Genomic DNA, 22,498 nt, shown 5'->3' with positions numbered 1-22,498 from the left:
TGATGTTCTCCCTCTTCAGCGTTCATGTTGGTCTTCAATTTCTTGAATGAAGTCATGAAAAAGGGGGAAAGTTCTGCATTGATAGAATTTCACAAGGAAGACCTCTTGTAATGTCATACGTACCCTCCCTCTCAACCCAAGAGGCTGTCGTATTAGTTACAAGATGGAGGTTTGACATTTTAAAAAAATTACTGGAAAAAGGGGGGGGGGGGGGATTCTCGCCCAAGCCGTTAACATTGATCGCATTACATTCACCAAGGTTTCGGCTATTTTAAGTGTACCCCTGTGATGGCTTATGAATTCCACTGCGGTTCTTTCATTCAACGATATATTGGGAAACAGCGATGTTCAAGGGACAAAATTGACGGATATCAAGGACCAACTCGGATGTAAGTTACCTGGAAGAACCTTCTTCCGAGTCACCTGACACGCAGAGAATCTACCTCGTTAGCTTGTCAAATCGTAATCTGTTTAGTGCACTCGGATGGAACCCCGCTCTTTCAGTACATCTTTCATCCTTGATGTTATTGATGTTTTCAATTGCTGGTTTGGCTGTCTTTGGTTTGCTAAGCAATTCGTTATATTTACTCTAGAATTTCTTCAGGCCTAACAGGGTGGCCATTTTTACTCGTACCTTATACCCGTAAAAGAAATTAAATGTTATTTGAGACGAAAACGTTTCCCGAAGAACTCGAGCTTTTAACATTCGAAGGTAAAATGAAACAAATACGGAAAAAAAACCCAAAAAACAAAAGTAGTTTCTAAACATATTTTTTATTCATCCAACTCCACTTCATTGAAGTGGTCACTGGTCACTAAAAGTAACTTTGTCCAGAGAATCGCCCTTGACTAATGTGGCGTCACTCAGTTTCTCCGTGATGATTCCCGTCGCGACATTGTAGTTGTTCTCTCTGATCGTAAACGGCTGGCCAGGTTCGATAGCCATTCGCTTGAGCAAGGTGAGATTGACGTCAGAATGATCGCCGGGCATGAGCATGTCTTTACCGCTCGGCATATCCACCCGCACGGCCAAATTCCAAGTTGCGCTGAAGATCTGCTGGATGTAACCAGAGATGATGGGCCTGCTACGACCACCCTCGCCTCGCGTTAACAGGTACAGCTGCGCCTTGTAACGATTGCCGATCGTTGCACTGTTAGCGGCTACCAGCACCATTCCTCGTTGAACTTGAGGCAGCTTGATAGACCGCAATAACAGGCCGACGTTGTCACCAGCTTGGGCAACAGGTACCGATTTGCGGAAGACCTGGACGTCCGTTACAACTGTTTTGATGGTAGAACTGTGACCTAAAAGTTCCGTTTCGTCACCTTTTTTAAGCGTCCCCTTCTTTATGGTTCCCGTGACCACTGTCCCTCGACCGGGTACAGTGAAAGCGCTGTCGATGGGCAGCCAGAAAGGTGATGAAACGTCTCGTTGTGGCGTGGGGACGTACTCGTCGATGGCAGCTAATAATTTCCTGATGGAAGGGGCACCAAGGCTGCTCTCATCACCGTTTAAGGCCAGTAGAGCCGAGCCGTGAATGACCGGTGTTGCCAAGCCGTCGAACCCGAAATCAGATAGAAGTTCCCGCATTTCGATTTCAACTAATTCGGTCATTTCATTGTCTGCCATATCAGCCTTATTGATGAATACCACGAGGTGCTTGACTCCGACTGTTGGCAAAATGAAAATTTTCTTGAATAATGCAAAAAACGAAACAAGGAGCTATGTGTAGTCTTTTACCTTGTTTCGCGAGGAGGAGATGCTCTCTTGTTTGAGGCATCTGACCGTCTGTCGCAGCAACTACAACGATGGCTCCATCCTATAATTCATAAAAAGATCATACATCTCAAATTGCTGTATCAGTGTACCGTGTTTATTACCATCTGAGATGTACCACTGATCATGTTTTTCACAAAGTCTGCATGACCAGGGCAGTCTGTATGAGCGTAGTGTCTTTTCTCGGTGGAGTATTCCACGTGAGCTATGTTTATTGTGATGCCTCGGGCCTTTTCTTCTGGGGCTTTATCGATGGCATCGTACGACACGAACTTTGCTAACCCATCTTTCTGTAAAACTTTGGTGATGGCCTATTTGCGAGAAACTATTATTGACGATAAGGTTTTCTGTTTGTTTTTAACGTTCTAAATACTGCGGTCAGTGTCGTCTTTCCATGGTCAACGTGTCCGATGGTGCCAATGTTGGCATGTGCCTTAACTGGTTGGGCTACCTGGCTGCTGAATTGGCAAGCCCATGCTATCAACCTTTTAGAAAGGACACAGTTTAGGCCATTGCAGTTGACACATTACTAAGCAGATTAAAATTTCTAGTGAAGTACACTGCTGACAATGTTAAATGAAGCTAAAAATATTTGTTAAGGTGAAATGCTGTAATGTCATTTTACAGAGCTTTAGATAAATAATTCAGGTTTTTGAAGGACAATTTAGTCACAAAAATATGCATACAAATGTCAACCAATTCATTCATCTGTGGATGAACATTCACAAACCTTGTGAATTGCTTAAGGTAACACCAACTTATCAAAAGGAAAACTGGACGAAAATGGAAAGAATATCTTAAATAAAAACTTGTCAAAACCTTTGTCTCTGTATTAATAACCGTGATAGCGCAGGCGATACTTGAAGAGGATATGATTTTAAGGGTAGTAGCCGGCTACTACACAAGCATATCCTGCGAACACTGGTAGCCACCATATTTCAACAGGAACTTCACCCGTCAGAATTTCACAAAACCTTAATTCTGATTCTATTTTTACGCAACTTTTTATTAAGCTCTAGCTTTCCAATATTAACTCTAAGCAGTCAAAAACAATGATTAACAGGCACAGTTTCCGAGATTTGTCGACTACTAGTGTCAACACTAATATCGTCTGCTTCACAAGGGTGCTGCTAAACCATCATATTTACGTTTGGATCTAAAATCCTTTGGCCAAATGAGAGCACAGATTCAAATCTATAACCCTGGTAAAGGGAAAAATTACTGAAAGAAAGTAAGCAATAAACAGTAAGCTAACTAGTTTTTAGGGCAGATTGAAGGAAACTGTTTAGTGTTCACCCTCAATGGCCGCCAGTGACTATCGCTGTGACAGCCAATGCTATTTTCGCGAAACAGTGTAAATTTTTACCGTTAGATGCTGCACAAAAATGATCGCTAAAAATGATCGGCAAAATTTGATCGCCGATCCGATCTTTCGCAGTTTGATCGGATCGCCCGATCCGATCAAACTCAAAAGATCGGATCGGAGATCGCGATCGGAAAATTGATCGGCGCGGCAAGTCTGACCCTGGTAAAGGGAAAAATTACTGAAAGAAAGTAAGCAATAAACAGTAAGCTAACTAAGTTTTTAGGGCAGACTACTCTGCACTTTGCAGTCCTATTTCTACACCACTACGGCAAAAAGAAGGAGAGGACGTTGAAGCTTGTTTCGGCCCCTACAAATTCGCAATTACATGTTTGAAACTATAAATAGTTTTCCCATTGCTTCGCGGACAAATTTCTACATTATTACGAAGCTGTAACTAAAAATTCATCTTCTCAGCACATTTTAATTGATTCGAATAGAACTGAAGAACGAGTAATGCCCAAGTTCAGCTGGATGGCAAATATTTTCTTTGTTTATTAAATCCAATTGAATACCTACAAATGTCCAAATATATTAAAATAAACAAAAAATTCAATCGATGGATTAGGCACTGATGTATATTTCGGAAAAAAAGCCATTTTGCAGTTACACCTTATTTGGCAGTGTGACGATACAGCAGCGTATTTTTAAACCTCTGTAACAAGACTGTAGCGTGTACGTGAATGATGATACAGAGGGAGAAGGGGCTGGTGGTTTTCGGGATAGACAGGCATATATATTCATAATGAGCAAGCGTTGTGAAAGAGGCAGTTGCCCCTCTTTTTTTTTTTTTTTTTTTTTATGTTTTGGTTGATTTTTTCGAAAGGGGTTGATTTTGTTTTTGTTGTTCTAGTGATTATGATGTACATTGACATTAATACGCTGCTTTGATTAGACAAAAATTGTTGGTTATACACGTCATTACGTAAAGCTGGTTTGACCTCCACCTCATCGTCGTTGAAACTACAAATTTTCAAAACATTCTCATTTCCGAAATTCAGTAAAGACGATTAGAAAAATTAAAAAAAAACGTGTGATAAAAAAAACCAAAGAAACAACCAAGTGCGCGTGTACGATTTGTACGTGAATTTTTTTTTTTTAGTTGTCACTGTTTCTTTTCCCTTTCCTTTTGTGTACGTGTTAAAAGAATTCAACCAAAAAATGAAAAATGGCCGGTTGGGGGGCGTCTTCCCATTTACAAACAGAAGAAAAAGAAAAATCCAACAACGAAAATAAAAAAAAAAATAAAATAAAAAATGTTTACCATAAAAGAAAAAATGAAACAACAACCGTAATGTCTCGAAGAACGTCAACTCTTCTCTAATGGTTCTCTCTTAAGTTGGCTCTATTTTCGTGGTTCTCTTGGAGGAATTTCTTAAGAGAAGGTACGTTTTTTTTTATTGTTTGTTTTGTGTTTTTTTCTTTGATTATTGTTTCCTCCCGTCTGATTTGATTTTCTTGATATTTTTTCTATGCGCTGCACTTTCCAGTCTTATTTCGTTCCACTGAATTTGCGTTGATCAGTTGGCAGAAAGACTTGGGGCACGGGTGCGGTCCACCTGTACCTCCTTTTGCAGTCGGGGCGGTAATTCCTTATAGATAGCCTCTGGCACTGCGTCTGTAATTTAAAAGAAAAAATTCCAAAATATTTTAGCATGTTACTCGAATCAAAATTTCAACCTGATGAACCCATTGCTAACAGAGAAATAAACCTAATGACACTGGAATTTGAGTTACGCGTCAGGCTTGGCCGTTGACGGTACAGCATACAACAAGCCCATCACTCATTAGGCGGCAAGTATTTGTAGCAAGCGTCTAACAATCTATTGCCAAAAAAATAAATGAGAACACGAGGTTCCATCAGTGTGTCAACAGATCGACGCATCACGCGTGAGTTATGCCAAACATGTAAACAGATAGCCACATGAAGGTGAAGGGTTCACATGAATATTTTTCTCTTTGCGTCACGATGCAAATGAGCTCGGATTGCTAGCCAAGTGATACAGGCGATTTGAAATCCTTGGAAAAAAAAAAAAGAAAAGCTATTCTTGACTCACCGTTACATCGGTAAACCAAATCGGACCAGATAATCATCTCCTGAGAGAAGCAGAAGACACCCAATCGACCACCCTTGAGGGTCGAGTCGAAGACGTTACCGGAATCGGCTACCATGTTCTCGCCCTCAAAGATACGCAGACGGATCAAATCAATCTTGGGTCGATGGAGCAATAACCAACGGTAGGCCACCTTCTCCTTCCATCCAACGTTACGCGGGTCTTTCCACAGCAATTTGACCTGATTATCACGGTCACCAATCGATTCATTAAATTATAATAGAAAGCAGAGAAAGTTTGCAGCTATTTTTATTTCACCTGATTCTCGGTATCACCCGTGTGCCAAAGGGAGTTTCTCATCATCTGACCAGGTCCTGTATTAGACTTGACCAATTTGAGCTGGATGCCCGGTTCAGCGACAGCCCGGAATGGAGTTGCTTGCCAATAAGTTTGAGTGTTCTTTTTCCACATGATCGTGTAGAAGTGGGCGTTGTCTTGGTAACTGAAAATGAAGCCAACATAGTCGTCGTCAATCTCCGTGTCGACGAAGAACGTTCCTTCGAAATCGACGCCACCAAAACGGTGGAAGCCAACAGCCAAACCAGGATCGCTGTTCATCGTCTGAACGATTTCAGCACCCTTGTTGTAAATAACCCAATTGGGATCGATTTGAGAATCGCCCTCGGGATCGAGCACGACCGTCTGATAAGTGCGAAAATCGGTGGCGTAGATCTTTGAGTTGTTCGGGCAGTTGTCCAAGAAATCGGGCACTTTATCGGCGTCCTGATCGTCGTGGCATGCATCTCCGACTCCATTGCGATCCGTGTCCAACTGATCGGGATTGTAAACAATCGGACAGTTGTCCTTTTCGTTACGAACGCCATCGTTATCAGCATCCGGATCGCAGTCGTCGCCCAAACCGTCGTCATCGGCATCTCGTTGGTCGCTGTTGGGAATCGTCGGGCAGTTGTCCAACGAGTCCTGAATACCATCTCTGTTTTAATTTTTTGTTTTTTGTTTTTTAAATAAACAAATCATTTTTGTTAGACTCTTAACAGTGGGCCGGTTGAAAAGAGGAAGAAAAAACAAAAGGACAGCTGCCATTACTTGTCACGGTCGATATTTGTATCGCAGACGTCGCCGACCAAGTCGCTATCGCTGTCAAACTGGTTCGGATTGGGTGTATTGGGACAGTTGTCGCAAGCATCGCCCAGGCCATCGCCATCCGAATCTTTCTGATCGGGATTGGGCGTCTTCGGGCAATTGTCACGAGAATTCATAATTCCTGCATGCCATTTACAAAAGCTGAAAATGATCTTTAAAACAAAAACATCTTGTGGCAAAAAATTACGGTCGTTATCGAGATCATCGTCGCAAGCGTCACCCTTTCCATCGCCGTCCGTGTCCTCCTGGTCAAGATTGGCCACGGTGGGACAGTTGTCACAAGCATCGCCCTTCTTATCGGAGCCTTCCGGGTCGGAATCTGATTGACTAGGATTGGCTACCAATGGACAGTTGTCCTGGAAATTCATCCGAAAAAAAAAGGGAAATGTAACAAAATGAAGATACTTTATCATAATCATCACATCGATGATTGTCGTGCATATAAGCCGATTGAGGGAATGTGACACTGAGGTCGTTTATCCGAGAAAATACATTATTCTTTTTCGTATTTTTTGTTTCTTGTTTTTAAATATTGTTTACGGCAATCAGCGACCATGGCGGCATTTACTTTAGATTTTTGTTTTGTGTTTGTGTTTGCATGTTTTCTTCTCCGTGAATTCTTTGGCGGAACTCCCGTTGGAAATTCCAATCGGGAATAAAAGGGTGGATACAAAAAGCTATCATGCTGGCAGTATTCTGACACGATTCGAAGCCATGAAAGTATTTCTTTTTAAAAATGCAAAAATGAAAAAAAAAAATACGTATACAAAACACCAGTTGGATCAAAATACAAAGACGGAATTTACCGGACCGCCCAAGGCACGCTGTAACAAATAAAAAATCATTCGAACAGATGAGATATGCACTTGTTTGAAACAGAAAATATCAAAATAAAATGCATCTTTGAATTATATAAAATATATACCAATGTTTGTGCTTAATGTAGGGCCATAAACGAAGTTAGAAAATAATTGAAAACGAGTATACTTACAGGAGTGTTGGGAATGCCATCGTTATCGGCGTCGTCATCACAAGCATCTCCGATGCCATCACGATCAGCGTCTTCTTGTCCGGAATTGGGAGTGTCGACGCAATTGTCCTGCAACGCATGTACACACACGAACGTCATTAATTATTCACTATTTTAAATGTTTCATTTCTAACCTTACGACACTTGTCATCGGTGCACGATAAATCATAGTCGGGCCAGCCATCGAGATCTCGATCCGGTCCGCAAACTTTGCCATTTCCAGCATAGCCGATTTTGCACTAAAAAGAATATGTGTAACAAACAAACCAATCAATTCACCTCTCGTCCTCATTTGATTGTCATCTAGTCCTATACCTTGCAACGGTATGGACCCGTTCCCGTTGGTCGTTCGCAATCCGCGTTGGCATCGCACCGGGTCCCATCCGGGCACATTCCGGGCGTATCCTCGCAACCCACTGCCTGGTTGCCAAAGAAGCCTTCGAGACATTCACCACATTGAAAGGATCCCTTTGATTTGGCCCAGCATAAAGAATTTAAACAAAAAAAACATTAGATCGGCCTATGCGTCGCAGGTTCAATTCGTGCGTTGTGTACCTCAGTGTTGATGCATCGCGAGTTGGGCACGCATCCACCGTTGCGGCCGTCAGCGCATTCGTTAATGTCAATGCAACGCTGACGGTTAAGGCGGGCGTATTCGAGGCCGACGCCCTGGACGGACGGCCCGGTGAAGCCAGGTGGGCAAGGGTCGCAACGGAAGCCCGTCATCATGTTATGGCAGCGCACTCGCGTGTCGCAAGGATTGGCTAGGTCGCACTAGCGTAACGACGCGAGGAGAGAGAACGTGACCGAATCAATGAATTCAAAATCAAACATTAAAAAAAAACGAACATACCTCGTCAATGTCGCTACAGAAAGTTCCGTTTCCGGTGGTACCAGCTGGACAAGCTCCGCACCGGTAGTAGGGAGGGTCTTCCAAATTTTGGCAGGGAACACCTTTTTTTTTTTTTTTTATTTTAAATGTACGCGGTGATTATTCGAAAAGTAAATGAAATTTGGAAAAATAAGATGAAGCAAAATATAGAATGAAATCGAACCAGCGTAGCAGGGATTGCTTTTGCAAGCGTTGTCAGGTCGACAGCGTTGGCCGTCTCCGACGAATCCTGAAGGACAAGGTCCGCACTGAGCGCCGTTCTCAGTATCGGTACAGCGAACACCTAAAGAAACACGAGAAAAAGGATGATCATCATTTCCGATGTGTTATCGTACACAAGTGCCTACACGGCCATGACGGTTAATTTAAAACTGTTAATTCGAGTTTAGAAATGAGGGAATGATTTAGACGGTCTTGTCAGGACTTTAAAGGAGGTGTAACATGAAGTTGATGTTTTAAGAAAGTAAACTTTTTTTGAAAAATACCGGGGAAGCAAGGACGATCGGCGCAAGAGATTCCTGGCCTGCAAGTCCGTCCATTTCCGATGAAACCGCGCGGACAAGGTCCGCATCGGACACCGTCGGCTGTCTCCATGCAATTGACGCCCGGGAAGCAAGGTGGCGGAGAAGAGGCACAAGTTTCCTTCATCGGTTTGCCTGAACATTTGATTGTTTGGTTTTGATTTCTGTATTCTTTTGTGCTTAATTTGTTTTTTTTTGTTTTTTTTTGGCTTTATTTGAAATGAGGGCGTGGGTTGCATGTCAAATGAATTTCTTATTATTTTTTTTTTTTTTTCTTTTTGTCTTTTGGTTTTGGGGCTACTTTAATTGACTGGAACATTGCATTTCGATCATCCCGCTTTATTTGTAACTTTCCGCGTTGCATCATAGCTTTAGGAAGTGTGTGTTCCAATGCAGGACGACATGCGTCGTCCCTTAGATTTGAAGTCTTTCAAATTATTCAAGTATTATTACAGGCATTTTTGGCATTTTTTAAAAGCTGTACAATCATCTTTACTTTTCCAAATCCTCCCGCCAACAGATTTCTTTTGCTATTCTTTTTTTTTAAAGCATAGTGGTACAGTATTATTTTTTTTTTTAAAGAGTAAGAGTCAATACTGTTTGCGTATGTCAATCTGAGATTTTTTGTTTTTCCCCCCCTTTTGTTGGACTAACCTGGTTTGCACATCTCGCAGTTCTCTAGGGCATCCCTCAAATGGCGCGTTTCTTGCCTCTATAATAATCAACGAAAAAAAAAAATAAACATAAGTTAGTACAGTTAAACGTCCATTGTACAACAATAAAAAACGTTGTTGTAAACGCACGTTTGCCTGGACTTCTACTTTGAGCTCTTTGATGGCAGCAATGAGCTCGTTGATTACCTTGATGAGAGCTCCGTCTAAATCATGGCGAAACGAAACACGGGAGGTAAATCAAATTTTTACGAAAAAATATTGGAAGGTTAAGGATAATAAAATGCTTTGAGTCCCAGAATGTGAAGAAATGAGTTAGTTAAAAAGTACGGGATTAGACTCTCTACCTCTGTCGTCCAAATCCGGAGAAACAATGGGAATATCACCTGCAAAACAACCCACCCGAGTTAATCAAATCTACTAGAAAGACAGGTAAAAAAAAAAACAAAAATAAAAAACGAAAGAATAGGCTACTAAACTCTAAACTGAATTCTATATAGTATAGCCGTCGACATAAAGAGATAGTAGACCAGACAGTTTTCAATGAAAATACAATAAAGAATCCCCAAATGGAACACTAGAAGAAAAACCGAACAATGTAAAAAAAAAAAACATCCCAATTTTTGAATGTTGTGAAGATTAAGACCCCACTGAAAACAAAAAACGATGCTAAACTAAGAAAATAATAGTAGAAGTATTGATAAGACATTTCAAGTTAATTTCAATATCTTTGTTATGAATGCAAAAGTTGTCCAGTAGCCTGGCTTAAAAAAAAAAAAATTATACTCATAAGACATTTAAGTTTTAAGCCTATTTTAAGTTTTAAAAACTATCAATCGTAAAGATTTAATTTATCTGAAATTGATGATGCAGCATGCATTAAAAAAAAAAAGAAAAAAAGAAAGGATTTACGATCAACCGATTGGAGCTTTAATTCCGCTGCTGGTGTCTTACCTCTCACCGCGCTAGAGGAGGAGGAAGAGGAGGAAGAGGAGGTAACGATGGCCGGCTGGATGAAGGTTGGACACTTTTGGCCGGTTACCGCGTTGGCGCAGTTTCGGACAGGACCATACGTCTCTGTCCGAATACAACGACCAAGCAACAGCATCAGCAGACAGCAGCATAGACGTAATCGTAGAAGCATCAAGAATGTCAGAATAAATCCGTACAAGAAAACAAAGAAAAAAGAGAAAGCCGAACGCGCATTCCGGATTAAACATCCTACTAAATAGCTTTAATGTGCATTTAAAAAAAAAAAAGAAATACTTATGTCTACTTTATGTAGGTGGTGGCTATTTATTGGCAGTTGGGCGTGTAATGCAACGTCCTTAAAGTCATTGTATCTTTAGGCAATGGGACGGTGGGGGCCATTTAAAAAGGGACAAGTTATAGATCCATTCAAGGTGACGTGTTTGCCCTACAAGGAGTTGGGGTGATTGCGGCCGGCTGCACTCAACGACCAGTCACGCTCATACCGTCGTTTCACTGCATTATTCATAACTTTGTTTTTCTTTTTTTTTTCTTTACGTCTTGACAGGTTAAACTATTTTTTTTTTTTAATAATTCAAAAGGGAAGATTCAGAGAAGAGAAGGAGAAACGCGTTGTGTCGGCTCTTGGCCGACGTTGCTGTAACTTATCAAAACGCATTTACTTACAGTTCTTCGCATTCACTTTACGATCAACATGACCCAACGCGGATAACCCTACGTGGGGCTGATGTCTAAGATCAAAAGTCAAAAAAAAAAAAAAAAAAAAATGCAGAACCATTTTTTTTTTCTTTAAAAAAAAAAAGGCAGTTGGCATTCTTCGAAGACGCTGAAATGGCGTTACTTAACACGACGCTACGTTCAGGTATGAAGCTTTTCATTTAGTTGTGTTTGTTCGTTCGCCCAGTTGCCATATAGGTGACTTTGAATGAGTCACATCGTTCGTTCGTGATTATCTACTATAGTTGGCAGGGGGGCAACGGAGAAATGGAAAGAAAAAAAAAATAGGGAAAGGACGTCTGGCTAAAAGAATGTTGACAAAGCTTGGGTATAGACTAGAACTTAAAATATGTATATAATTTAGTATACTGTACTATATAGGTGTAATGATTGTGTCGCTTGGTATATTACCTCGTCTGGAGTAAGAATAAATCTCGTTGGCCTGGACGGCTTGCATGTCTTCTGCTGGGCAGTCGTAACGCTTCAAGACCTTGTCGGTTGGAACGTCAGAGTCAACCGTGACGGGGAATCTCCGATCCCGAGACTGTAACCATCACGTATTTGAAAAAAAAGGAAACATTTCAATTGGCTATTTCGTTTTTTTTTTTTCAATCGGGAAATTTGACGTTTTCATACGAAGCTGAAAATGCATTTTAATTTACGATAGAAAACGCTTCTTGAAGTCAGTGAGGTCATAGATAACTGCTATGTTTTGCGTTCCGTTTGACATGACAGCCAATAAAGAGAGGTGAAGCCGGCGACGCCCCGCGATATTTGATCTGCCTTTTCTCTTTTTCTTTCTCGCTGTCTCTACAAAAGGCGATCGGCAATCGAGTTCTCCACCCTTTGCCCATAGACGACAACTGATCTCACGTTTCCCTCTTACTATTCCATCTTCTTGTTTGTTTCTCTGCCTTTTTTTCTTCTCTCTCTCTCTCTCTCTCTTTGAAAAAAAATAAAATAAAAACGAGACTTAAAAGCAAAGTCGATCCGTCTTCTTTTTTTTTGGAGGATTGTTGTTATTTTTGCCTTGCTACATGGGAGCGGCGAACGTCTGTTCTCTATTTCTTTTTACTTGGGGGAATTACGTACCCCCATACGGACACGCATCTCGCAAAAAAACAAAACAAAATGGAACAAACGAAAAAAAACGATTTCCTTTTTGATCTGCATAGGTAAATCAGTTTCGCCTTTTAAGTCGAACTGAAATAGGCGAAGCAGACAGTTCGCAAGATAATCCTATCGTGCGATTCAACGTCGACGCCTATAGCAACTGAAATATAATTCTGGAACATGTTCGCTCTGCGCTTTCGTTTCAAGGTTTTAAACCAATTTGATAGCCCCATAAATCTGCGATACTGACGATTATATAAAAAAGAAAAGAAAAGCCCTGCAAGGTCGACATATCATGAGGAAGAAAAACGAGGATTTTTTTTTAAATCTCGCATAACACGCAACATTTCGCATCTAGCAATAATACTTTTTAAGACCCAACGATTGTTTTCAATGGAATGTCTTAGCGCTAGAGACGCGCATGTTCACCTTGCCGTGCTAACGCAACCGACCCTTTTAGAGGCAATTCGTGAAACAAGAACCTCGAGCTGCTTACGAAAATACAGATTTATGAATACGTTAAATTATATGAAATGAAAAAAAAAAGTGTTATTAACAAGGCACTGCGATTTTTCATGAGTTTGGATATTTACCGCAACGAGAGATGCAGATGGCGATTGTTGGATCATGTGCCTCAGAGATCCGGCCAAGGATATGATGCCCAACGATTGACAATCGACGTAGATGTAAGCTTTGATCTCATCATCATCGTCGTCTTCATCGTCTTGTCCTTCGTCCTTGTCAACGGATTCCGTGACACCATCCTCGTTGGGCTGTTCGTCGATTGGCTGCCGATGACGTTTCTGACCAACTGGAGATTGGTGAATCGCTACCACCAGGTTCTCAATAACGGAGCGATGTTCCAGTCCGTCGACCAACAAATAGGACGAATGGAGAGTCCCTTTAGCATCTGTCGTCTCGACGATAACTTTTTTTTTTTTTTTTTTTTTTTTTTTTTCATGAATAAAAGAGAAAAACCAAAACAGGAGGAAGGTGTCAGAATGAACGATAGAAAGTGTTGCTTGGAGATTGGCTTTAATTTATGATGGCGTTTGACAAAAACATGCACGTACAACGGAAAGAAGGATTTATAACGACGTGAAAAGATAAGGAATAAAAATAATAATCCGGTTTCCGAGTCCGCACTCGGATTATGCTTTTGTTTTCCTTCGCAGCTCCGTTTCAATCAGCATGTAACCATATTTCTTTTTTTTTTTTTATTTGGCTGTCTTACTCGCAAAAGACTCTCGAATCTGGAGCTTGTTTTTCTTTAAAGATGTTCTACTTTTCCCATTTTACGACCGTCCGTATTTTTTTTTTCTTTTTTTTTTTTTTATCATGCTGTTGAGCACTATGTTATCCTCAGGAGAGGGAATCAAGCTCTTGCAGTAATGCAGTTACCAACAGACGCGCTGTGTAGGATTTGTCCTACGTGTAGGCCGCTTACGGAATGCGCACGACGATACACTTTAAGCTCCTCATGATGGATTGAAAGCGTTTACCTATACAACTCGCCTCTTGCCCGGCTGTCCCCCTTTTTTTTTTTTCCTTTGACGAATGGAACTTTATTTGTGTCATTACGCATGCGACTCAAATGAGTTTCAGCAGTTTCCACATGATTTTTTTAAAGCGAGCGTGTGTCTCCTCATTGGCGACTGGGGTCTTCTTATTTGGCCAAACCCACGGGCTCGGGCAAACGTTGAATGATGACGTTCAAAAACAGTGGCTCATTTCTAGGGAGCCTTATGTTTTGTACAAAGATAACGGTGAGATGGTATTCTGGGTTAACTTGTTGCCATCTTGGCTGTATTCTCCTCTTTTCTCCCCGTTCGTTTTGTTCGTAATGATGCCCCCTTCTGTTGCTACTACTCTGTCGCTGGAGAATAGAGGGCGTCGACTATTTTGGGAATAAGGTCACACTAATATACTAGTTATAGAAAAAAAAAAAAGAAAAAGCATCAGGTTGACGTTGCCGTCGCATGTATATATTCAGATTTTTTTTTTTTTTTCTTTCTTCTACTGGCCGAGCCTGCAGCCGCGGCTGAAATCGCTTCTTGGCTCCGGAACGCTATGCTTTTCCACCCATTCGCTAACCCATAAACTTTCCTTGACCACGGTTCTGTATTCTTTCGAATGCTAAATTATGATGGCTATTACTTATCCTTTAGAAAGGGGCAAAAGAAAAACAAAAATAAATAAATAAAATGCTTAGCTAAAATAAATAAATTACGAAAAACTGGTTGTCTACGTAAACGTATGCGCATATTTGAAAAGCTTAAAGAGTCGTCATTCAGGATATTAGAATAAAAAATTGTTCACACCTCGTTTAGTACGACGATCGACGTGAAGCGAAAAGCGTTGATTTTGGTCCGACAGAGCCGGTTCGATGGCAAGCAGGGTTTCTTTGGCTGGACGAGCCCGACGACGTGGCGTGACCTGCTTCAGCGAAAGGTAGACAACGTCGCGGCTAGCCACCTCGGATAGTTTCTCCGATAAACCTATCAGCAATCAATCAAGACAAAAATAAAAATAGAACGAAGAAATCCCTCATTTGTCATTTCGTCTCCTTAATTTTATTCAAATTCGAAAGGTGGGGCACAGCACATTTGAATAATATCAATTACACGAAACACCATCTGGTGTAAGAAAATCGCTGATACCCTCACCACCAAAATGCGAGATTAACAATGCAGATTGATCGGTAGATAAGAAAAGAAAACCACAGTAACGAACCTTGATCATGATGAAGGTGGGAAGCCGAAGTGGATGCGTTCACCAGAGTGCACAACAAGACCAAGATGCCGGGCAAGGCCAGCATCCTACTAATGACCAACATCGCCATTTATAATTGGCGAAGAGGCCGTACGAATTCCGCTTCGGCTTCCAAGCTGATGCAAACTATAACAACTTTCAGATAAACAATAAAAAAAAACACGACTTGTCCTTTTGCTCGATTGTTTTTCTCAAATCAAAGAGATTTTGAATCTTAAAAATGTTCAATGATGGTGTGATGACAGTTTCATCATAGCGGAGCTCCGATGACTGGCTTCACCTCGGCTCCGTACCACACCAGCAACTGAGCAGGCAACCATCTAGATTTCCTCGGCTTATTCCCTCTCGCTCCTCCTTCGCGAGCCACACGCTCACGAAAGTGGGCGAGCATTCGGGCCACAGCAGCGGCGACAAACGGCAGCCACATCAAAAGTCTTCCCCCCATGTGCAGAGCGATTCGATGTCTATATACTGCGTCAAACCGAGTTAAATAGTATGTAGTATACACGCTGGCCAATGAGTTTTTCTATCATTTCCATGAAAAAAAAAAGACTCATTTGAGCGTCAATCATCCGCACCAGCGTCTACCGTGACTGACGCGAGACGAGTACTGCGATAACAACAACAATAACAACACGAGTAAGAGAAAAAAAAAAAAAAACCTCATAACGAACCGTTCAAAATCGTGATGATGGCTTTCGACTGTTTTTGCTATTGCGTCATGTTCTCTCTTCTGCGCTGCTCGTTTCGTTTTTCAAAAATGTATAGCAAACAGTTTAAATAACGCGCCGAAAAACCTGGTTTGACCTCAATCTCCATCAGCCACTGTTATCAACTCAATTGATTGCCACTGCGATTTTTTTTTGTTTGTTTGTTTTGTTTTATTTTATTCTGTTTTTCGTCGGGTAAAAGTGGTGGGACTGCGTTTCATTTTCTTACTGATTAACGCCGTGAAAGTTAATAATGTGCTTCGAATTGTTTCCTAAGCCAATTTGTCTTCTGTCGGACTGGCTTTTTTACCTTGTGCTTCGTTCTATTTGCCTCCTATTTCACGTCCATATATCTCGAAATTCCCGCGCGGAAGGCAGGATGGAATCTATGGCTCACGCCTCCGGACAAAGACTGAGAATAGAAATGCTGGAGAGAAAGAGAGACACGCGCACATGGAAGTTCTATAGAGTCCGTTGAAAACAGAATGCCCGACTTCTCCGACTCGATGCTCGTCAAAATAAAAGGAAAAGCAAAAATAAAAGAATTAAAAAAAAAAAAAAAAAAAAAAAAAACACAAAACAATAACAGAAAATAGATTAAAAACAGGATCGACAAAAAAAAAAGATCGAAACAAAGACAAACGTGCAGGACAACAAACCGGCGGTTTCTTTTTTTAACACTTTGAATTTTGGAGCGAACAAATTTAGAGTTGGGCTGAATGCCATCTCCACCCTGTGTCTTTTTAAGTCGTTTTTTTTTTTTTTTTTTTTCCTTTTATTTTCTTTTTTTCTTTTTCGTTTTACCACACCCGGTTGACTGGATGACTGTTGGGCTCCGTGGCTCGGTAACTGGCTTTCAAGCGCCCTATAACACGCCCTTGTTGTTGTTAACTCCGGCTGAGTGTTAGATTATTTCGCTATAGCTCCCGCGACGCGCTTGTGGCTGTGTCGCCTTGACGATAATATCCATTTTGAAAAAAAGCCATGTCGACCCTGTTGAACTTCCTTCTCATTTACCTCTGTTTTTCTTTTGCTACCTCCTGGAACTGAGAACAGTTGTCACTTGAAAATCAAACGCGACACGCAATTGCCTGTGTACCAGGAACGGGCGGATGGGAAGCGAACTTTCGTCCTTTACTTTATTACCTAAGCGTTTTTGTTTCGTTTTGATTTTGTTTTCGCCTTGAAACTTGGGAGGATAAATGAAATAAAAACGGCAAAAAAAAAACGGCAAAAAAAAACGCGATCCTGCCCTCGCCCAATATTCAAGGCCGTGACGTCATTGCTCACAATGCAAAGACCACACCCCATGACGAATAGTGAAATGATTTTCATCTCACAAAATATTATGTATATGATGAGGTCCGCGATGACGAGTAATTACAAGCTAAGCCAAGTAAGTCCAATTAAGAATTTGCGGAGCAAGAACTGAGAGCTCCATAACCCTGCATGGCGTGCGACGAAAGCGGGGTTCGGCAAAATCGTGTGTGCAGCACACGAGTGGTAAACTCATCAAGCGTAGTCCAAGTTGATCTAACATATGAAGGACGATAGCGCCGAAATGTTTGTTTTGCGATCGCGGGAAGCTGGGAATTCATCATCCGAATATGAAATGTGGTGATAGCACGCAAAGTTTTTAAATATTTTATAACACGCAGGAGTGTGTGATATTAAACGAGCGCGATCATTTAAGAAAAACACGGAACACGACTTGCGAAGTGCCGACTTTTGATTCAAAAATTGGCGCTGCCTAGAGGCTGGCGGAAGAGAGAGAAAAACAGAAACAAATGAAACAAGATGTAAGGCAATAAAAGAAAACGAAAAGGGCCAAAGGTAGGGGTCGAAAACGGAGAATGACAAAAGATTGTTGACAATGAGGTCAATGACACCATCCGAGATAATGGACGTTACCGACTTCATATCGGCATGCAAACCGTTTCCGTTTCCATTGCTAATTACATACAAATCAGGCAGGCAATACACAAAAGGCCTTTGTTCATGTTGTAAGTAAAATGGCTGCAAAATGTCGACATTGATTCGTTTCGAATGCAAATTTTGGTTAGGTAATCGATTCTGATATTAGGATTGCTTCAGGCAAAACCAAGTTCATTGACCTGAATGGGAACTTGGGTCGATTTTCTTTTTTTCTTTCCCTTTTTCCCGTGATTCTATCACGCCCCGGGTGACAACTACCCCCCTTTTCATTTACGTGAGATGTAGCCCTAGCACCTTTTCTCGCATTCACGTTTGGCCATTTACACCTAGTGGATAGTTAATGTCAGCGTCGAGATAAACTGCGTAAGGTCAGTGACCCGATGATCTCGGTGGCGTCAAGTCTTGTCATCACGTCGACGTGTCAGGAAGTTCGACTTGATTAACTTCCATTTGTCTTTTGATTTCGTGGAGTTCAGTCAGCTCGATTTGTTTTTCATTAGCGTTTTGGATTCTCGTTAGAAGTGGATCTGGATGTGTTATATAGCTAGTCGATCGCGTTGAAGGCCGAACTGGATTCAAAGTTTTTCTTTCATATTCATTTGTCGTCCGTTTTAATTGAACCAAGGCGATCCGAGCCGCCCATCAATTTGGAGCCGGATCGCGGTCTTGACTTCTGGCTCAGCCGACTCGCGGGTAAGATTCGAATCGATTTTGCCTGTTCTCTTTGATTATGTATCTATGAACGCACGTCGTTCGAAGTGAATTTGAGCTTCATTGTCACGTGAATAATGTGTGTGATTTGTTTTGTGAACGGTTGGAAGGATGAACCAGACAGCCGAAGAATGTAGAGATCCACTGCCACCATCATCAGCCGGCCACCGCCTCAGCCTGACGGATTTGTTCTGCACGGAACCATTTCCGCCACCCTCTCCAAGTTCTGTAAGTGCTGCCGTCGCTGCAGCTGCCGCTGCCGCTTCCGATTTGGAAGGATTCCGGCTCGCTCAGTCTCCGCATGGCCTTTTTATCAGCCCAACTAATCCGTTCTATGCCGACTTGGTGCCCGACGAGTCGTATCTGCTAGCCCAGCCTTACTTGCACGATCAGTTCCAGTGGAAGCACAGCCTGCAACCGAAATACCGCGTGAACGACTACCTTTCGTGCCATCCTAATGTAAGTTCCCGCCAATAGATGACGTTACTTATCGAGTGGGAATTTTCACTTAATTCGAATTTTTTTTTTGTAGGTTACTTCGGCCATGAGATCCGAACTGATCAGTTGGCTGGGTAAAGTGAATCGCCAATTTGGATACGATATTGAAACTTTCCTACTGGCTATCAATTTCGTTGATCGATTTCTGGCCGTCACTGTCGTGTCGGCCGATCGCTTGCAGCTGCTCGGATTGGCTGCTATTCTTGTGGCGGCCAAGAAGGTTCCCACTTCTTACGCTCCTCTTTGAAAATAGATGCTTTTTTTATATTTTGAATTTTCGGCAACGAATATTTTGAAAAAAAAAAATTTATCAAATCGCAACTGTTTTGCACTTACAGGAAGAAGTCAGTCCACCGGAGATGGAGGAACTGGTTGGGCTAAGCGGGCACAGCTATCCGGCCCAGCTCATCAGGGATATGGAAATTTGTTTGCTTAAGAAACTCGAGTGGGTATTTCAAAAACGATGTTTTTCCTTTTGAATTAATGAAATGAGAGTGGTAACTAATTTTTGTTGTGTTCTCAAACTTAGCTTTCATCTCTGCGCTCCAACTGCTTCGTATTTCTTCGAGTACTACATGACATTCACTCGGGAGCATAATGCTGATATACGGTGGGCATTTCTAATTCTTTTCTCAAAACAGAAAGAAAGGTCTGGAATTAAATTGTTTGTTTAATATTGTTTGCTTATTAGAGGTGTACGTGAAGTATTTCACCAGTTATTGGAGAACAGCCTCGTGCATTACGAATTGATCCATTATCCGCCATCGACAGTGGCGGCAGCTGCCTTGTGCTTGGCCCAGCGTTTCTTGCCTACCCTGTTGCCCGTTGAACCCATTTATTGGTTGGTCGAACTTTACAGCGGCAGCACAGAGCTGGCTGACATTCAGCGCTGTTTCGTCGACATGTCTCTGTGGCATCATACGTGGCGCCAACAGTCCATCTGTTGGGCTAGGATCGCGTCCGCCGCTGCCGCAGCAGCTGTCCAAACATCATCCGTCGCTTCATCAACGCCATTTCCTTCGCTTATCGGTGATCTCTTCTCTCCAATGCCGGGCGATCCGTTCGGGAATGTTGATTTTTGCAAGCAATTCGCTAATTTTTCTATTGCGCCTCATTGATGATCGATCTCGAGCCGAATCCTTGGTGAGACTCTTTCATTTATATTTAGCTGCATATTTACAAATTCTATTTATCTACGCACTTTTTCAATGCCTAGTCACGTTTTCTTATTTTTGTAATAGTCTATTTATTACCTTTTCCCTTTTCAAAGTGCATTATTTATTCGTGCATTACCTATTGAAGATGATACTTTTCCCCACCGAATGCATAATTTGTGATTTGCTCTTCAAGGTTTGCATTCTCAATATTTTCTACACGTATATGCCTTTATCATTTCTGTCCTGATCTCTATTTTCAATACATATTTTTTCACATTAGCATTCACCTAAAAGATTTTTAGTTGGGACAGGTAAAGATAGTTAGGTACAAACAGGTAGATATCGTTACTGAGATACGATGCACTTTCTTAGCTTTTACGATTGTTGAAAATGGACGGATGGAAGGGAATGGAACTTTAGCAATAATGCTATACGTTTATACAACTGATGATGTTACCGAAATTTTCGATAGCTAAATGCTATAGAAAATAAATAAAATGCAGTGCGGTGAACGGCGCGAGGGCCCGGAAGAGCGACGCAGTGGATCTTGGATTGTACCAATTGCGGTTGTCAAGCAAACGCAAGGTAACGTTCGTGCGAAACGATGTTTTACGTTCTATTGGGGATGAATCCAAAAGCTTTCGGAAAGATTTCCTGCCAATTCCAAGAAACTTTGTGTGAGCCGGCTACTCAGCAGACTGATTAACAAGTGATGCAAGTGGACTAACTGATACAGTTCTTGGCATTTCAACGTTTATAAAAATAATAAATGGACGAAATGACATGAGTACAAAATATAATGAACACTTAAAACATAAATTGCGCGGCGTACTGCTTGGAAATATTGCTGTAAAAAAGAACGCTACGCGGAACTTTTTTTTTCCCTCTCTACTGTATGGGAAGGTATTTTCTGAGATGGTTTTTTTTTTGTTGAATAAAAATATACCTATATAGAAAAAACTCAGTAAAATCACTGAACAATGTTTAATTAAATTATGAAATTGTAAATCAGCACTTTTTTCGATTTTGCGATGCGAAGAAATCATGTAAAATTCGTTTGAAAGGGCGAAATTCAATTCGCGAGCTCTGTTAGTGAGCGCACAAAGCACTTAACGAAAGAAGCTAAACTGGAAAATTAGATTTGTACCTACTTTTTGTGCAGTATAGCCTCTATACGCTCGATAAGTGATTCAAAGCCCTTGATCAGTGATTCAAAATCCTTGAATAGCGATCCAAAACGATTGAAGCGTGACTCGAAAATGTCTTCTTTCGCAAAGTTTTCTGCAAGAGTGATCGGCGTCGTGGCGGTTGGAGCAGGAGTTGCTGCCGTCAGTTGGCTCGGCTGGAAGGTGTACGTCAGCGCAAGAGCCCCCGCTCTGCGAATTGGCGAATCCGACGAAGCACGAGCAGATAACATCCCCGCTGATGATAACGTCATTCCTCTACAAGATGGTGACAAACCTGAGGCAGTACCAGAAGTTCCGGCTGCGAAAGTTCGAAAGGCCCCGCGTCCGAACAAGGCGCTGTGGAACAAGAGTTACCAACGTCGCTTAGCCAGGAGAGCGCAGGAGAGAGTTGAACGATTGGCCGCGCAACAATCAGCCTGCGAAGATGCATCCAGCGAATCGTGCTGCGAGCTGTCTCTGGCTGCTGTGCCAGCCGATGACGAAAATGCATCCGTTTCCGCTCCCACTGTTGAGCCTGCTAGCGAGGAACATTCTCCCCTTCCCATCCATCAAGAGAATGTTGAAGAAGTTGCTCCCGCTGAAAGCGAGCAGTTGGTGGAGGCCATTCCCGAAGTAGGCGCTGCTGTAGATGCTGCCGCTGATGCAAGTGTTGATGCGGTGGTCGCAGACGCACCTGTTCGGCCCGTTAAAGTTAAAAATCCCAACAAGGCCCTATGGAACAAGAGCTACCAGCGACGCTTAGCCAGGAGAGCGCAGGAGAGAGCTGAACGATTGGCCGCGCAACAATCAGCCTGCGAAGATGGATCCAGGGAATCGTGCTGCGAGCTGTCTCTGGCCGCTGTGCCAGCCGATGACGAAAATGCATCCGTTCCCGCTCCCACTGTTGAGCCTGCTAGCGAGGAACATTCTCCCCTTCCCATCCATCAAGAGAATGTTGAAGAAGTTGCTCCCGCTGAAAGCGAGCAGTTGGTGGAGGCCATTTCCGAAGTAGGCGCTGCTGTAGATGCTGCCGCTGATGCAAGTGTTGATGCGGTGGTCGCAGACGCACCTGTTCGGCCCGTTAAAGTTAAAAATCCCAACAAGGCCCTGTGGAACAAGAGCTACCAGCGACGCTTAGCCAGGAGAGCCCAAGAGAGAGCAGAGAGAGCAGAGAGAGATGCTCTGCAAAAGGCCGGAGAACAATCCGACAAGGTAGAGTTGGTTTAAACACGTGAAACTACGGACGGCAAAGTGGAC

General features: G+C 42.2%; 3 protein-coding genes across 9 annotated transcripts; 1 reads left to right on the top strand and 2 right to left on the bottom strand.

Annotated features, from left to right (window-relative positions):
* Nucleotides 1-755: 755 nt before the first annotated feature.
* Nucleotides 756-2,875, bottom strand: LOC130702363 (elongation factor Tu-like). The gene is made up of 5 exons (XM_057524045.2): nt 2,597-2,875; nt 2,151-2,262; nt 1,882-2,088; nt 1,742-1,820; nt 756-1,671 (listed from the first exon to the last, which is right to left on the bottom strand). Exons 1-5 carry the CDS (start codon nt 2,710-2,712, stop codon nt 806-808), a joined length of 1,380 nt encoding a protein of 459 aa, XP_057380028.1. The 5' UTR covers nt 2,713-2,875; the 3' UTR covers nt 756-805.
* Nucleotides 2,876-3,698: 823 nt separating this feature from the next.
* LOC130702386 (cartilage oligomeric matrix protein-like) lies at nt 3,699-15,363 on the bottom strand. 7 transcript variants are annotated; one of them, XM_059495612.1, is made up of 21 exons: nt 15,026-15,363; nt 14,614-14,790; nt 12,886-13,220; nt 11,591-11,723; nt 10,385-10,549; nt 9,820-9,858; nt 9,605-9,678; nt 9,456-9,513; nt 8,766-8,936; nt 8,444-8,563; nt 8,242-8,342; nt 7,944-8,162; nt 7,704-7,856; nt 7,523-7,627; nt 7,350-7,457; nt 7,165-7,182; nt 6,546-6,714; nt 6,302-6,479; nt 5,513-6,188; nt 5,198-5,435; nt 3,699-4,758 (listed from the first exon to the last, which is right to left on the bottom strand). In XM_059495612.1, exons 1-21 carry the CDS (start codon nt 15,132-15,134, stop codon nt 4,661-4,663), a joined length of 3,444 nt encoding a protein of 1,147 aa, XP_059351595.1. In that variant the 5' UTR covers nt 15,135-15,363; the 3' UTR covers nt 3,699-4,660. The 7 variants fall into 7 exon arrangements, with proteins under 7 accessions (XP_059351595.1, XP_057380051.1, XP_059351600.1 ...); XM_057524068.2 differs by having other exon boundaries at nt 10,427-10,549; nt 15,026-15,362; XM_059495617.1 differs by lacking the exon at nt 8,766-8,936.
* A 2,805-nt stretch (nt 15,364-18,168) lies between these two features.
* LOC130702368 (cyclin-O-like) lies at nt 18,169-20,313 on the top strand. The gene is made up of 6 exons (XM_057524050.2): nt 18,169-18,402; nt 18,531-18,879; nt 18,953-19,138; nt 19,257-19,363; nt 19,448-19,528; nt 19,610-20,313. Exons 2-6 carry the CDS (start codon nt 18,532-18,534, stop codon nt 20,034-20,036), a joined length of 1,149 nt encoding a protein of 382 aa, XP_057380033.1. The 5' UTR covers nt 18,169-18,402; nt 18,531; the 3' UTR covers nt 20,037-20,313.
* Nucleotides 20,314-22,498: the final 2,185 nt, after the last annotated feature.

Source organism: Daphnia carinata, chromosome 6 (genome assembly GCF_022539665.2).
Source record: "Daphnia carinata strain CSIRO-1 chromosome 6, CSIRO_AGI_Dcar_HiC_V3, whole genome shotgun sequence".
NCBI lineage: Eukaryota > Metazoa > Arthropoda > Branchiopoda > Diplostraca > Daphniidae > Daphnia > Daphnia carinata.
This window is presented reverse-complemented; position numbering and strand designations above follow the sequence as displayed.